The sequence below is a fragment of the Chelmon rostratus genome, chromosome 15 (assembly GCF_017976325.1).
Source record: "Chelmon rostratus isolate fCheRos1 chromosome 15, fCheRos1.pri, whole genome shotgun sequence".
Taxonomy (NCBI): Eukaryota; Metazoa; Chordata; class Actinopteri; order Chaetodontiformes; family Chaetodontidae; genus Chelmon; species Chelmon rostratus.
The window spans coordinates 10,717,363-10,731,528 of NC_055672.1; the positions used below are offsets into that span (position 1 = coordinate 10,717,363).

At 41.5% G+C, this 14,166-nt stretch overlaps 2 protein-coding genes across 6 annotated transcripts; one reads left to right on the plus strand and one right to left on the minus strand.

Annotated features, from left to right (window-relative positions):
• The first annotated feature begins 5,055 nt into the window (after positions 1-5,055).
• Positions 5,056-7,475, plus strand: LOC121618814. Its single transcript, XM_041954440.1, has 3 exons — positions 5,056-5,815; positions 5,967-6,034; positions 6,468-7,475. The coding sequence occupies exons 1-3, from the start codon at positions 5,342-5,344 to the stop codon at positions 6,568-6,570; spliced, it is 645 nt and encodes a 214-aa protein (XP_041810374.1). The 5' UTR covers positions 5,056-5,341; the 3' UTR covers positions 6,571-7,475.
• A 133-nt stretch (positions 7,476-7,608) lies between these two features.
• LOC121618813 (kelch domain-containing protein 1) lies at positions 7,609-14,105 on the minus strand. 5 transcript variants are annotated; one of them, XM_041954438.1, is made up of 14 exons: positions 14,010-14,105; positions 13,574-13,690; positions 12,198-12,268; positions 11,856-11,953; positions 10,781-10,893; positions 10,469-10,556; positions 10,157-10,240; positions 9,942-10,022; positions 9,725-9,783; positions 9,447-9,556; positions 9,279-9,351; positions 9,075-9,159; positions 8,356-8,408; positions 7,609-7,985 (listed from the first exon to the last, which is right to left on the minus strand). In XM_041954438.1, the coding sequence occupies exons 2-14, from the start codon at positions 13,591-13,593 to the stop codon at positions 7,844-7,846; spliced, it is 1,077 nt and encodes a 358-aa protein (XP_041810372.1). In that variant the 5' UTR covers positions 13,594-13,690; positions 14,010-14,105; the 3' UTR covers positions 7,609-7,843. The 5 variants fall into 5 exon arrangements, with proteins under 5 accessions (XP_041810372.1, XP_041810368.1, XP_041810373.1 ...); XM_041954434.1 differs by having other exon boundaries at positions 11,856-11,973; XM_041954439.1 differs by having other exon boundaries at positions 13,574-13,687; positions 14,010-14,096.
• Between the last annotated feature and the right edge of the window lie 61 nt (positions 14,106-14,166).

A 14,166-nucleotide genomic window follows, 5' to 3' on the forward strand; every position in this document is an offset into this window, starting at 1 on the left:
TCCAAATCGTGAGAACATGAGGGATTCCTGAGAAACAGGGTTTACTACGGCTTTTCGCTGGTGTCTTCTTTCCACATGAACATTGGAGCCAGGACCTGACTGAGCCAATGCTTCACAGCAACTTGCTCTAATCGACATGACACACTGTCTGCCAGAGGAAGTATCTCGAATAGCTTGGGAAAAATAAAAAAAAAACAGCACTAAACAAAGGAACACCATTTAAAAGGGTGTGTTGTGGAGGCTGAACCATGTTAGCACCAGCTGGTGAGCAAACGGGTGAAATGAGCCCAAGGAGTATATACCAGGATGTGCTTTCAGGGAACAAGCTTACAGTCCATTCAATTAGAAGAGGAAAAACTAAGAATAAATGCAAGAAAAGCAAATATAAATCAAATACATATAGGTAAAGGAGAAATTAATGGAAACCTGACTCTTCCAATCTTACACATTAGGATGCTGACAAACAAGCCAAGCATAATGCAACGATTGATTGCTATGAGTTCCTCTCCAAATAAAGCTTCTTAGCTAGCAGGTAATTCGGAAGTGAGCAGACGCTGGTATTGAGCGCTCTGAGTGCCTGAGAGAGGCAGTAATTGTTTTCTGTTGATTACATGGCCTTTTGACAGAAAAATGGGTCACTGCAGTAGTGACCACAAACTGGGCTGAGAAGACTTCCCAGCACGAAGTGTTGCAACACAAACACAAAAGCGTAGGAAAGTGTGGGGAAGTGAGCGGAAATCCAACCAGAAGAGCTGAGACTATTTGTTTATTTATATACTGAAACTGCATCTTCTAACACAGCGCTGTATCGGTGCTAAAAAATAGTTTTATGGATGTTTTTCATTAATCAAATGACAATGTGGAAACAGTATGACAGCGATGACCCTATATCACCTGAATCTGCAGCTCTCCTCTGTACTATGGAGCCTTATCCTGAGTTTCAGCTCACTGTTTAGCTGCCCGGTAACGTTACTGTTTTGGTTCATTCTCACTGCTCTCGCAGGGTCCTTTTCAGCCCAAGCGGTCCAAAAGGCTCTAAAAACCCACTGTGGCCAGCCTACCCAGCACCAGTTAGCGATTAGCTGGTGAACATATAGCATTTAGCAGCTAAAGAGACAGATATTTCACAGAGGATTTGGTAGAGACCAAAAACAGAGCTAAAAGAGAATAAATGTTGGACTTACATTCATCAGTTGGCCAAAAACACAACTCTGAATGCATGAGAATATTCCCAAGTGAACAGAAAAACAGTTAATGCAGATTTAAAGTAACACTCTTATGTTTGAAAAGAGGAATATATAGTACCTATTTAGACAAATTAATAGTTTAATTAATGATTAATAAGCACAGCCTTGTTCAATTAATATGATCAGTCATTTTTCTGCTACAGCCATACTTGGTCTGTTCTGACCACTAGCTTATACCGGCTAACTTTAGCTACAGTTTGCAAACTTTAGATAGATGCAGCTGGATATCAGACATGACTGAGTCAGTTTGCTGACTTTATGACTCTGAAATACTTGTGTTATTGTTACATTACTTTTGTGCCTGTAATTATCACTTTTGGAGACAATGGCTGCGATTCAGCAAAGGTTGCGTAGTCGTTCATTTGTCTGGTGCTTTTGCTTTTGTCTCTATGTCCACATTTTCCTTCATGTCTTGATTTCTAGTCCTCAGTTTGATGGTTTCAGTGTTTCAGGTCATTGCTGTCATGAATGAGTCCATTGCTTTTACCAAGTCGAGATTCATTATGTGACATACTGTACAGTGTTTCTTTTATATTATTATTCAAAATACTGACAAACACAATATCAGTGGAGCATTTGTTCAGGCTCAAATGAACCCTTGTACAAGGATCTCTTCATTTGCTTCCAAGTGATCTTAGCAGGACCTTCCGACCATATTAAACATGGAAAACAAAGTTATCCTTGCACATGCAGTGCAAGCCCCCATTGTCCTGTACAAGAACCCTTAAGACACTTTACTGGCAGGAGTCAATGGGGGGAGTTACAGCTGCTTTTCTTGAATGCTGGCTCCATCTGCTGGCTATAACCTTCACCCTCCTTTCAGCGTGTGCTGCTATGGCAACGTGAGCCAAATCATGAGATCAGAACAAAGGTTGATGCCTCCGGTTGTACAGCGAACTGTCAATGAGAAATACACTTGGTGTGTCATTATCAGTGTGTTGACTGGGAATAAAACCTTTGCAGCGAGCACTGAAAAGGTTTCCCACAACCCTCCTCCTGAGGTCAAAAGTTCATCTCTGTGACGTACTTTCAACGTCAACGCAACAGCAAAAGCGTTAATTTACATTCAGTAATCGAGCAGATTAAGAGGGATAGCTCAAAGATAAACAAGGCTGCTCCTGGTTCTTTTACTACAGTTGAACTCCTCTTGGCTGCATTGACTGTTGCCTTGACAACCTTATGTCACCATGTCAGAGTTACAATATGCCTGCGTCTCAGCTTGATTACGTCTGTCTCGATGGATCTTCTGTCTGACTGCAAAGGAAGAAGCTTTGGTGTCTTCCTTTGTAGAAAATGTCTCATGTACAGTATATTATGTAAGTTAGGACTGTTCTAGTAGCTGGCATAAAGGCTGCAAAGAGATGGGAAATATACACTCGCACACTCACAGGCACATAGCGCCAACATGAAGTTGTGATTTGTGGTTTTCAGTGAAATGTCTCAACATATATTGTTCAGTGTATACTTTTTGGCACTACTTGAGCTATTGTTCAGTCTGGGGTTGTTTTGTCCTCGTTAAGCTGCATGTGAGCTTTTGCAAATACATTGAGTGTAATGTTTAAACTTTAAAGTCAAATTCCTTGTATGCACACATATCTGTGATTCTGATATAAAACAGTGCTGAAATGAGTGTGCTATAATGATGATTCCTGGATTATACAGATATATGGATGTACATGAATAAAACTGCACATACGTTTATGATATTTCACTATCTGGGACTATAAATCTAGATCCCTGCTAGAATATTAATTGTGTCTTTGTAAGTACAGAGCTATACAGAGTTTTGCATTTTAAAGTTAAAGTGGACTTTAAAGTGGAGATAAAGTCAAACAGTATGCAGATGGTGTACATGTTGGTGTGTTTTCTTCTTGATCCTGTCATGTTCATGTTTGTGTACCTGGCGGGGTAAGAGGCCCAGACAGTTTTACTGGAATGCCTATCTGCAGGCAGCTGGCTTGTTAAATACTCTCTGGAGATTTGGTTTCGCCAGACATATGGCAGAAATTTTTCTCTGACTCTAACATGAAAACAACAGTTTTATTTGTTGCCCTTCAAATGGAGCAGTTGAGTCATAATAATTAAAATTTCTCACACGTGCTCTCCTGCTGTTGAGAGAGAACAAATGGCATTTGTAGTCATTACAGCGCTAAAGCAGCCCACAAATAGTCTAATCGCAGGCTCGAATATCATGTCAGTCCACATTTGATTTGATACGCGAAGTCGTGTAGAATCCAGGACAAGAGTTTTACAAAGACTGAACTTTCCCTCTGTGTATGGAAGGAGGAATATTCCTGAATCTGGGAGAAGTCAGAAAAACCACAGTTATGTAGCGAGCTGGGCTGTGGCCTTCGTCTTGCGGCGGATCCTCCCCCTCGTCTGGAAGCTGTTGAGTTCTTCCCCAGATGTGGCCGCCTGATCTTTTTAATGATACACTGGTGCAGGCACAGAATAACAGAAATGGGAGTAGAACAAACAAGACAAAAAACAAGACTCCATGAGAGGCAGCATGTTTGTGTGCTTTTACTTTAGGGTGCAATCTAAAAATAGGACTTCTACTTTCACTTAAGTAGATTTTAATGGCGTACTGGACTTTTGGAGAGGCAACTATAGCATACAGTTATTGCACAAGCAGGAAGATGTTCCAGTTTTGCGCTGACGCTTTTTTCCCTATAAGGAAATCCCTGAGAAGCATTTTTTATAAAGAAAAGACATCTACAGCAACATATTCATATAAAATGGTTAGAATCAGGATGCCACACTGGAGAGCTGTTTCTTCTGCTTTTACATGAGCAGCTTCAGGTTAAACATCCTTTTTCAGTAGCATTTAAGTGAAGGAAGAATTGCATCACTCTCTCTCTCTCTCCAACATCTTGCACATGTTCTCTAAAAATCAAAAAGTAAGGCAGGAATTTCCTCGATGAGACATCTGGGACTTGCAGCTTGATTCCCCTCCCTTCTCACATTCACAGTTTGGAAAATGCCAGTTGGTGAAACAGCAGGTGTCTTTGACTTGGTCATCCTCCAGAGAGAGCAGGTTGCACAGCTGTCCAGCACACACACACACACACACACACACACACACATGCACACACAGGGAAGGGAATAGAGAGAGGGAGGCACTTAATGAGAGATAGCAAACAACTCCTTTACTGGAGTGAACTCTGGGTCCTTGTCGGACAGCTCTGGCAGGGAGATGCTCCCGCTGCGTCTTTTGTATGTGCAAGTGGGCCAAACAAAAGCTTAGTGAGGAATCTCTGGGAAGCCCAAGCTGTTGGAAAGGAATGCCCCCTCTCTCTTGTGGCCCAGGGCTTGAGTCTTAATCAGTCACCGGAGAGGCTGGCTGTGCTGGGGGCCTCCCGGACCCGGCGGGCAGACAGGAACTCGTTCACTCCTGACCTCACCCGCCTCAATAAAATCTATGAGCAGGCGCGTAAAAGCCTGGTCATTGTTGCTGATGTGATGCAGATGAATCAAACTAACTGGCCCCTGTTAGTCTTTTCATGGTCATGCTGTCCTTATGTAATCTCTTTCTCAATCCAGGGAATGGCCCAGTATTTAAATGGAGTTGTTGTTTTCATCTTTTAAGAATAACGTATTTAAATTCTGTCAGAAATAAGAGAGTGCATGCAGAGGCAGAGTCTCTTGAGTAAAAGTGGAAGTTATTTTTGCCCAGCAGAAATGGAAACACAAGGGGTGCGTGTTTCTCTCCAAGAAGGCGGGGTTTTCTCCCTGGGGTCCTGAGCCAAACCGGTGTTATGTAACGGATACTTCTCATCCTGATGTGGAGTTAACCAGAAAGTTTACAGGCGGTGACTCAGGTCCGGTCTGTGAACATGGAATATGGGATCATTTCAGCGGTGCGTCTGCAGAGCGGTCGCGGAGCATTTTAAAGAAAATTGGCCCTCAGAGCTGATTTTCAGCCAGAAAGCTGTCTCAGAACCGTAAACCTAATTGAAAAGCGACCTTAAACGCTGCCAAGGATCAAGTCTTTGTTGGTTAATGTTCAACTCTGGAAGCTCTGTGCCTGGAGAGGGTCCTGGAAATGGGATTTTGCATTTAGATTTTGAAAGCAGCCAGACGCACGGACGGACATGGGTAGCGGTACAAGCCGAGGGAAGAAAGTTGCACCTGCGTGTGTCGGCGAGGTGAACGTGAGCAAAACAGCTGCTGGCACCTCACCGAAACAGGACAACCGTCCGTTCAAGCCCCTCAAAATCCATGCAATTCTGCGCAAGGCGCGCAACCGTGCGCAACCGGACTGTCACAGCGAGGGCCACGACTCGGACTTTTCCAGGGAGGACGATGACATTGATGGAGAGCTGGACACGGTTCTTGCAGATTACGAGGAGCGAGGGGGAGCCACCGTGAAGAAAAATCCCCCCAAGAAGACCGTCATCAGATCCAAAACATACGGACTGTGCCATTTCAGCCAGGAAGACGAGGAGGACTTGAGCGCAAAGGAGCCACGTGGCTCGAACGGTGGCTCGAGAGGTGTAAACAAGAGGAGCAATGATGCTTTCACACACTTTAAAAGACACACACCTGCGTCCCCCACTCAGCACAGTGTAAGGGCTTCTATTCTCTGCTATGTAATCATTATTATTGTAGAAGAAATGATTTCTCTCAGTTTATGGATGATTTTGAAGTAACAATAAGCTGTGACAGTTGGTCAGTGATGAGATGAAAACACTATATCCCTTCTTTCCTTTCCTCTAGTCCTCCTCTCAGGGCTTTGTGACAAGAGGGGCCTTGTTGGAAGCTGTTCCCACACCACAAAAACAATCGTAAGTAGACAACTCCGATTAATAATTGATTTCCGAGCTCAGTGGAGTAGTAAAAGCCGGGGAGGGCCAGATCAAATTCACTTTGAGGAGATCGAAATACCAGCCCGTTATTCTCGGGGCAGATCAGATGAGTCAGACGTCTGCAAGGAGGACAGAAACAAACGAGTGTCTGTTGTTGCTTTGTCGGAGGAGAGTGTGAAAACAGGAGACATGACCAAGAATTTATTGCGGCCCTTTCAGCATCATGGACCCCTTTGTGCATCATAGAAGTCCATCAGCTGATTGTTGCAGGTTGAGTTTTTTTTTTAAAGAAAATGGTGATCTTCATAAAAGTCTACATCTGGTGTGCAAACAACAAAGCGTAGAACATCACTCATCTTTGATTTGTTTTTTTTATGACCAAGTCGCTGACATGTTTCTCCATTCTCCCCAGGACTTTTGGCAGCTGCCATAGCTCCTCTCTCACCATGCCAGTCATCCTGTACGATGGATCAGAAGAAGAGCTGATGGACACTATTGAGAGAGAGTTTAGCTGACCCCCCCAGCTGAGGAAGCTGCTGTCCTTTTCAGCCGTCTTCGTGGGACGTGGTAGTTTGCAGAGGGACTTTTAAAATGTTAGAAAATAGAAAGGGAACCAGGGTTTCTTGTGACAACTTCCTGCTACTGAGGAAGGCTACACTCGGTGTATTTAAGCAGGGTTTTCTTAACAAATTCAACATTGCTTGTGTTGCACAGAAGCTGCTGCACGCCAGGTCTTTGCATTTACCCGAGTCTTATTTAACAACGGGATGCAGTGTAATCGTAGAGTTATAACACCGACTTGAACAGGCGCCAGGAGGTTCTGCTCACAGGCCAGGTCTGTGCACTGACAGAAGCCTCCTTGCTTTGTTATCTGCAGTGGTAAGGTGTCACTGTCACCCCCTCAATGCTGCCACTCTCCCACACGCAGAGCACACACCTACTTGCTTGTTACCTATTGCTCACTTTAGTTTAACTTGTCTGTTAATAGGTAAAGGACAGAACACGCATTTCTCTGGGTGCTGAAACTGACCTAAGTTCTAGCACATCCTTGCACCCTATACACAAAGAAAACCAGCAGTTTTGTGCAGCAGTCCTGCAAAGGTATGAGCTGGGGTTGTTTATTTAAGGTTTCCTTCCTGACCACATTTCCTGCACTTCTCCACCCTTATGAAGAAGGAATGTGCAGCAACAGAGACTTCCAGTCAGGCTCGGCTTGACTAAAGGTTCAGCCACATTCAAGCATTGAACATGCTGCCACTCAGTGGTGGAACACAGTAGTAGTCGTGTGCACAGACACGAACGAACGCTGAATGTGTCAAAAAAAACTGTACTTGTCTCTGTTTAATGACATGAATGAAATGTAGAAGTGGGGTTTTCTAATTTTGTTTTATATTACAAATAAAATCTGCTGCATTTCTGATCATGTGTGAAGCTTCTGGGAGAAAAAATCAGTGTTAGTGTGTGTGTTTAACTTTTCCCATTGCAGCATAGTTTAGTTGACTAATACCTAAAAATACCTGTCTAGTCCAATAATCCGCATCAGGCAAAAGCAGTTCGATGTGCCATTTAATCACCACAGCCATCACAGGAGGAGGTTTGTTAGAGTATTTCAGCAGGCAGACTGTACAAAATAAAATGTACATCAGTAATAAACAATAAAATGTAACACCATAAAATAAGCACAAAATCTTTTAAAAATAAAAACGCTACCCCACAGTGTGACTGAAGGGAGTACAGTACTTTTTGTATGACAATGCATTGTTTTTGGCAATCAAGACGTTCTTTTAACTAATAGTTTTGTTTCTTTGAAGGCCTGTAGAAAGACATCCTCCTCTGCACCGCCGTCAGTAGCTTCGGAGGCAGGAGTGGCAGCTGATTTCTGAGCACTTCATAGTTCTTCACATTCTTTGCAATGTAATCCTCACAAATCCTGTCAGAGGAAAAAGTCATTTCTCATTTCTATTTTGGGAGACAGATTACATAAGTAAAGTAAAGGTATGACCTAAAAAGAGTAAGACCTTTCTAACAGCAGATATTTTTACTTGCCATAACAGGGGAAGCACAGGCGTAACTAACATCATTACCGATGACTCCTGTCAGTAAGCCGACACTCACATTAACAGGGCTCTGGAGCTCACACACGTACACGTAATGTAGCCTCTGTTAATTAGTGTTATTTGTTTCAGCTGTGTTTGACAAGTCTGTTGTGTAAATGTCTATTTCTGCTGTAAAATGTTCTTTCTGTGGTCCTTTTTATAAAATGATCTGGTAGAGTTTGATAAAATATAACAAGACTTTACCTGAACAGAGGATATGGCTGCATCTGGAAAACAAGCGCATCATTGCAGTGACCCTGAAAAGAAATATGCAGCATTTGTAAAGGTCCATTTTCAGTTATATATATACATATAATCGCAAGATGATATATTAAGTACTTTCTCTCAAAGTTGTGCATCCTGTGTTTTTTTGCTCAATGTTTTGATCAAAGTATCAACTGTGACACACTGCAGTTATCACACAGGTTTACTGTTAACTGTTGGTCTGCTCATCCGTTATCAGTTCTGCATGCCTCACATTTTCACTGGTCTCCACACATAGTTTCAGAGTACCGTCTCTATTGAAGAACCGGTAAGTAAGATTTAGTGGCATCTAGTGATGATGTTGCAGATTGCAACTAACTGAATACTCCTCACCTCACCCTACCCTACGCTGGCCGCTAAAATGTGAACAACATGAGAGGCCCTCTTTAAAATCAGTGTTTGGTTTGTCCTTTCTGGGCTAGAAGAAACATGGCAGTGCAACATGGCGGACTCCATTGAAGAGGACCAAGAGCTTATTCTAAGGTCACAAAACACTTATTTTTAGGTGATTACACAGTAATGAAAACAGAATTATAAATATTATATTCAATTTCTGCAAATAGATCTCCCAAATCCTGCAAACCGAACCTTTAATGTGTTTTTTTAGGAGTTTTAATTTCATGTCAGGTCAGTTTCTTAAATGTCTCTGTAATACTTACAGTGTCAACAAGTAGGATGTAGTCGCAGCTTCCACCAAACACAATCACATCAGAGTCTTTGCCTGGACATGCTGTGTGCCACAACCTTGAATGGGGGAAAAGATTTTATTTATATTTAAAATCTGCTCACAATTTACACACTGCAGCCCTTGTGCAGAGCAACAAATCTAAAACATGTAACTCTTGGTTGTGCACGTTTGCTACCTTGGCTTATTCTTAAACGGATGCTCGACTTCTCTCCACGTCTTTGTGTGAACATCAAGCAACCAGCCATCGCCTGATTGAGAGAAATACATGTTTTTGAAAAAAATTAAATACCATAAAATGAGAAAATGAACAAGTGAAATAAGAGTAGAGGGTACATTTTCTTACTCATTGGTTTGCAGTCTACACTGAGACCTCCAAACAGGAACAAGGAGCTGTCTGATACCGCTGTGAGTGTGTGCCACGATCTGCCCACGGGAGCTGTGCATGATGGGATTCTGGACGATAATGTTGAAATAGAAGTCACTTGGGTACACTTTTCAGTTCAGTCTTAAAAAAAAGTGCAGTAGTTATTTGAGTGCTGGCCCAGCAATAGTGTCTGATAATGATGTGTATGTTTTATGAAACACATTTCCACACATTTTAAGACAAAATCACAGACATACATTTCTGACCACGTCCATGATTCGAGGTCCAGGCAGTGAATGTCACTCGTCCTGGTTTCCTGCGTTTAAAAGAAGAAGAGAACAAAATACAGCCCACTCTGATTTGTGCTTCTGTGCTTTTATCTTCTTGCTGCTACTGATTGTACTACTACTACTTGTTGTCTTCTCATGAATTTGGACATATGAGAAAGAGCTGAGAAGCTTGTAGGGCTCTCACCATGACTCTGCCTCCACAAATGTACCCTCTACAGCCGATGGTGGCGCTGGCGTGGGCGGCCCGGGGGGCGGGAGCTCGGCCCTGCATGCAAAAACTGACTGTAAGATCATGTGAGCATTTTAGAAATTTAGATTTCCAATGCTGCTTAACTTCCATTTCCACTGAAATCTCTAACCAGAATGAATGTATTGCAGACTCACACTCTAACTACTCACATGGGTGTGTGCTTCACTCCAACTGACTTGCATGGGGTCAAATACATGAACCTCGTTATTCCATCCCCAGAAGACATCTTCTACCTGCAAACAATGAGATAGCTAAACACAGGCAAGAAAACTGATTTCTTTTTAACACGAAATGATGCTCATTTATATGGAGGCATTAATCCTTGGTCAGTCTCACTTTCGACACATTTTTTGAACAAAATGACACAGAACATCTTGAACTACAAACTACTTCAATGTCTAAGCTGCACTGGTGGGATACCAAACCTGTGACAGATTTATAATCAGTAAAAAACACATTACCCACGATGCTTCATCTACAATGAAGCTTCTGTTCCTGCTATCGACATCAGTCAGCAGTTTGTGACCATATCCTCCAAAGTAGATGAGCCTGGAGAATATCAAACAAAGATGATCACAATTACTCACATGCAAGTGCTGATTTAGATTGTAATGGAGTGATCAAAATCCCCAAAAATTAGCTCTTATTTCTATTCACACTATATAATTAGACATTTCTAAACGAGAGCAGGTGTAATAAATGGTTGCCCACAGTGAGTTCTGCAGTAACAAAGTGGAGGAAAAGGTTAAAATCCACACTTCCCTGCTGCTTACCTTCCATTGTAAACCCAGCAGGACAGTTTGTCTCGAGGCGACGGAGCAGAACCGATCTCATGTATGATCTTCCTCCATGTGTATTTACCGTCTGTCAGGTTGACACAATAGATCTGTTTGAAGTCAAACACTGATCACTTCTCCACGTCAGCTTTGCTCAGTCTAAGCTGTGACCACACTGATCCATGTCTGTTCATTCATACTTGTTAATGGTTTTTCACTGAGGAATGTGGCTGCTGATGCTGCAGATGCCTCTGCAGGCATTTGATGGTCAGAGGGATTTAGTAAGGTAATAAGTAGTAAGTTGTAGTAGTAAGGTGTTTCAGAATTGTGAGCATTCACTTAGCCACTTATCCACGATGCTACATTAGCAATACATTGTGAATTTTAAAAACAAACTGAGACAAACCACAGAAACTCCTCAGGATCAGTGTTCACACGCCCTTGCAGGAAATCTGACATATTCTTTGATGATAAAACCGTTATTTAACTACACAAAAATATTTGAATCAAAAAAACATGAAGCTTATTTAAAGTAAACCACAATTCAGGTGTCATTACAGGAGCAATATGTAAGAATTTAAGTTTAAAACATTCAAGAGTTAACTAAAATTGTCCACAGAATATAAAGAAATACTTTCAAAAATACAGTTTTGATGTTACATCATAGAGATCTATGTGCTACAGAGGCATCTACTGAATTTAGCATGCTAACCAGCTAGCCCCAATCAGCCTTGTCTCATAATACCAGTTTGTACCTCAAGAGGCGATAGTGAGTCACTGTAGCATCCAGTCTGCCTTCAGTCTAACAACACAGAGGTGGTGCTTGTCGAAGCTGAAGCCACAGTCCATCATCTTGGTACAGTAGTGCCTAATCCAGCACTGCTCCCCATCCTCATCCTTCCAGCAGTGCAAGGCTGCACAGCTAACTGAGCTAACTGGCTAAGGGCATCTACAGTTAGTGGTTACTCTGGTAATATGCTGCCCCCTATTTGTTTGGAGTTTCAACTCAACAGGTGGCCAATTCTCACATATTGCTCCTTTAACTGTGTGGAGCATCTGTTATCAGTCTCACCTGATTGGACTGTCCGTTGTCATCACAACCTCCAAATATGTACATGTGTCCATTCAGGGAGCAGCCACAGGTCCCGGACATAGAGGGCGGGACTTCCCCTGTCATGTGAAACACCTCCCTTCAAAAAAAGTTGAAAAATGTGGACAAACGACTCACTAATTCCTTCACATTCACCTTTGTCATGACACATTCTACAACCACAAAAAGAGTGCAGAAAGAGCTCATGACTCAACTGAAAGCAGAAGAGTAAGAGAAATGTGTTACAATCATTGGAAAACATGCATTACTATTCTTTGTTTTGACTACAAACAAGCACAATTTGAATTCATTAAATATTCTTACCATACACCTTGTTCGAAGTCATATACCCAGATTTCCTCCTTGGGTAGGAAAACTTCATCATCAGCAACTGACTGTGGAGCATACAACATGTCTATTACTATGAAATAAATATGTGTAGTAGTCTGACAGTCTTTAGTCTGTCAGTGCTACAGAAACATATCATTATAGGAGAGAAAACAGGTGAGTCCAATTCGAAAGCACATTAGTAAAATTATGAAAGTTTGCCAATCTGAACTTTCCAGAGTAGGTTTCTGAAGGCCAGCCATGAGATAGCATACAATAAAATGAAATAAGGTAAGGTAAGGTAAGGTAACATGAGATAAGATAAGACCTTTAGTGATTGCCCAGATGGGAAATTTGGATGTCTCAGCAGCACAAGGACAGAAATTTTAAAATTTTAAAAATAAACAGTGACAGTATATAATATAAAAAAATAAACATTAAACTCAAACTCATTCATACAACTAGTGTTATACATACATGTATATACTAAGTACATTTATTCAAGTACTGTACTTTTGATGTACTTGTACTTTACTTGAGTCTTTTCTTTTCATGACACTTTCTAATTTCTGTACATCTCAGAATTTCCCTTATTTACTTTTCCACCACTCTCATCTTACAGCTTTAGCTACTATTCACTTTACAAGTAAAAATTAATGTATACAAAACATATAAAGAGCTTATAAAATATGATGTTTTGTTATATATTAAACTATCAGCAACAGCACATACAGGTAAAGGTGACACCATTGGTTAATTAATCAATTAACCCCCTGACAGAAAATTAATTTGCAACAATTCTGATAATAATTTAAGTCATTTCTGTAACTAAAACAATCCATGATTGCAGCTTCATAAATGTCAAGATTTGCTGCTTTTCCTTTTAATTACTTCAGTAATGGTAATTTTGAGTTTGAATACATTTGAGGTTTGGACTGTTGGTTCGACGTCATGATAACTGTGGAGGTGTCGCTTTTGGCATCTGAATTCTTACCAGCCAAACAATCAATGGAATTATTAATCCATAATAATAATAAGAGTTAATAGGTAGCACCACCACAGCAGTCAGTAAAATCCTGCTTATAAATTAATGCATGAATAATAACACTCTAATGATACAGTGTATAATAATATAACAGTCGCAGGGGACATTTTTCTGCATTGAGTACTTTTACTTTTAGTACTTACAGTACATTTTCCTGATTACACATACTTTTACTTCAATAAGATTTAGTGTGGAAGGAGTACTTTTACTTAAGTGCAGGATTTTAATATTTCCTCCACCTCTGGCTGTTGCCCTGACACTGTTGGACGCAGAAACTGGCCTCAAGCGAACCGGAAAGGCGTGGAACAACACTGTGTGTTTCTCTCACCATGTAGCCCCCCCACACATACAGCCGGTTCTCCTCCACCACGGCCGTGTGTCCGCTCCTCTCCCGGGCCACCAGCTCCGAGCGGTGCCTCTCAAATGCTGAATCCATGACTGGCTGCTATTAATAGGAAGGAAGCCTTTGAGCCTAAAATGACCAAATCTGTCTAAAAATGGCACCTACGGTCCATTCAAGACTTTTATTGCAGGGGAAGTAACACGTACATGCGAGCAGAGCTGACACAAACAGGCTGTCACATCTCGATTTAAGGGTTTAAAAAATGTGAATTATATGGCATTTGTACGAAATTTCAAGGCTACGAAAGGTTACATTCGGTGGGCTTCCGTTAAATAGAGGCACGTAAAAACAAATAACAAACCAAATGCCCAAAACACGGAAGTAATACAAACAAATGTTTCTACAAAAGCAACATACTCACACGTTACGAAGCACCTTCAGACGTCGTCTGTCGCTTTGTCATGTTGTGGACAACAACACACAGCTGACATAATGCCCTGCTCCAGCTCCACAGACAGTCAAGCGGCTACAAAATAAAACATCACTTCCGGTCCTATGCTCCTGTCAAAATTAAATCT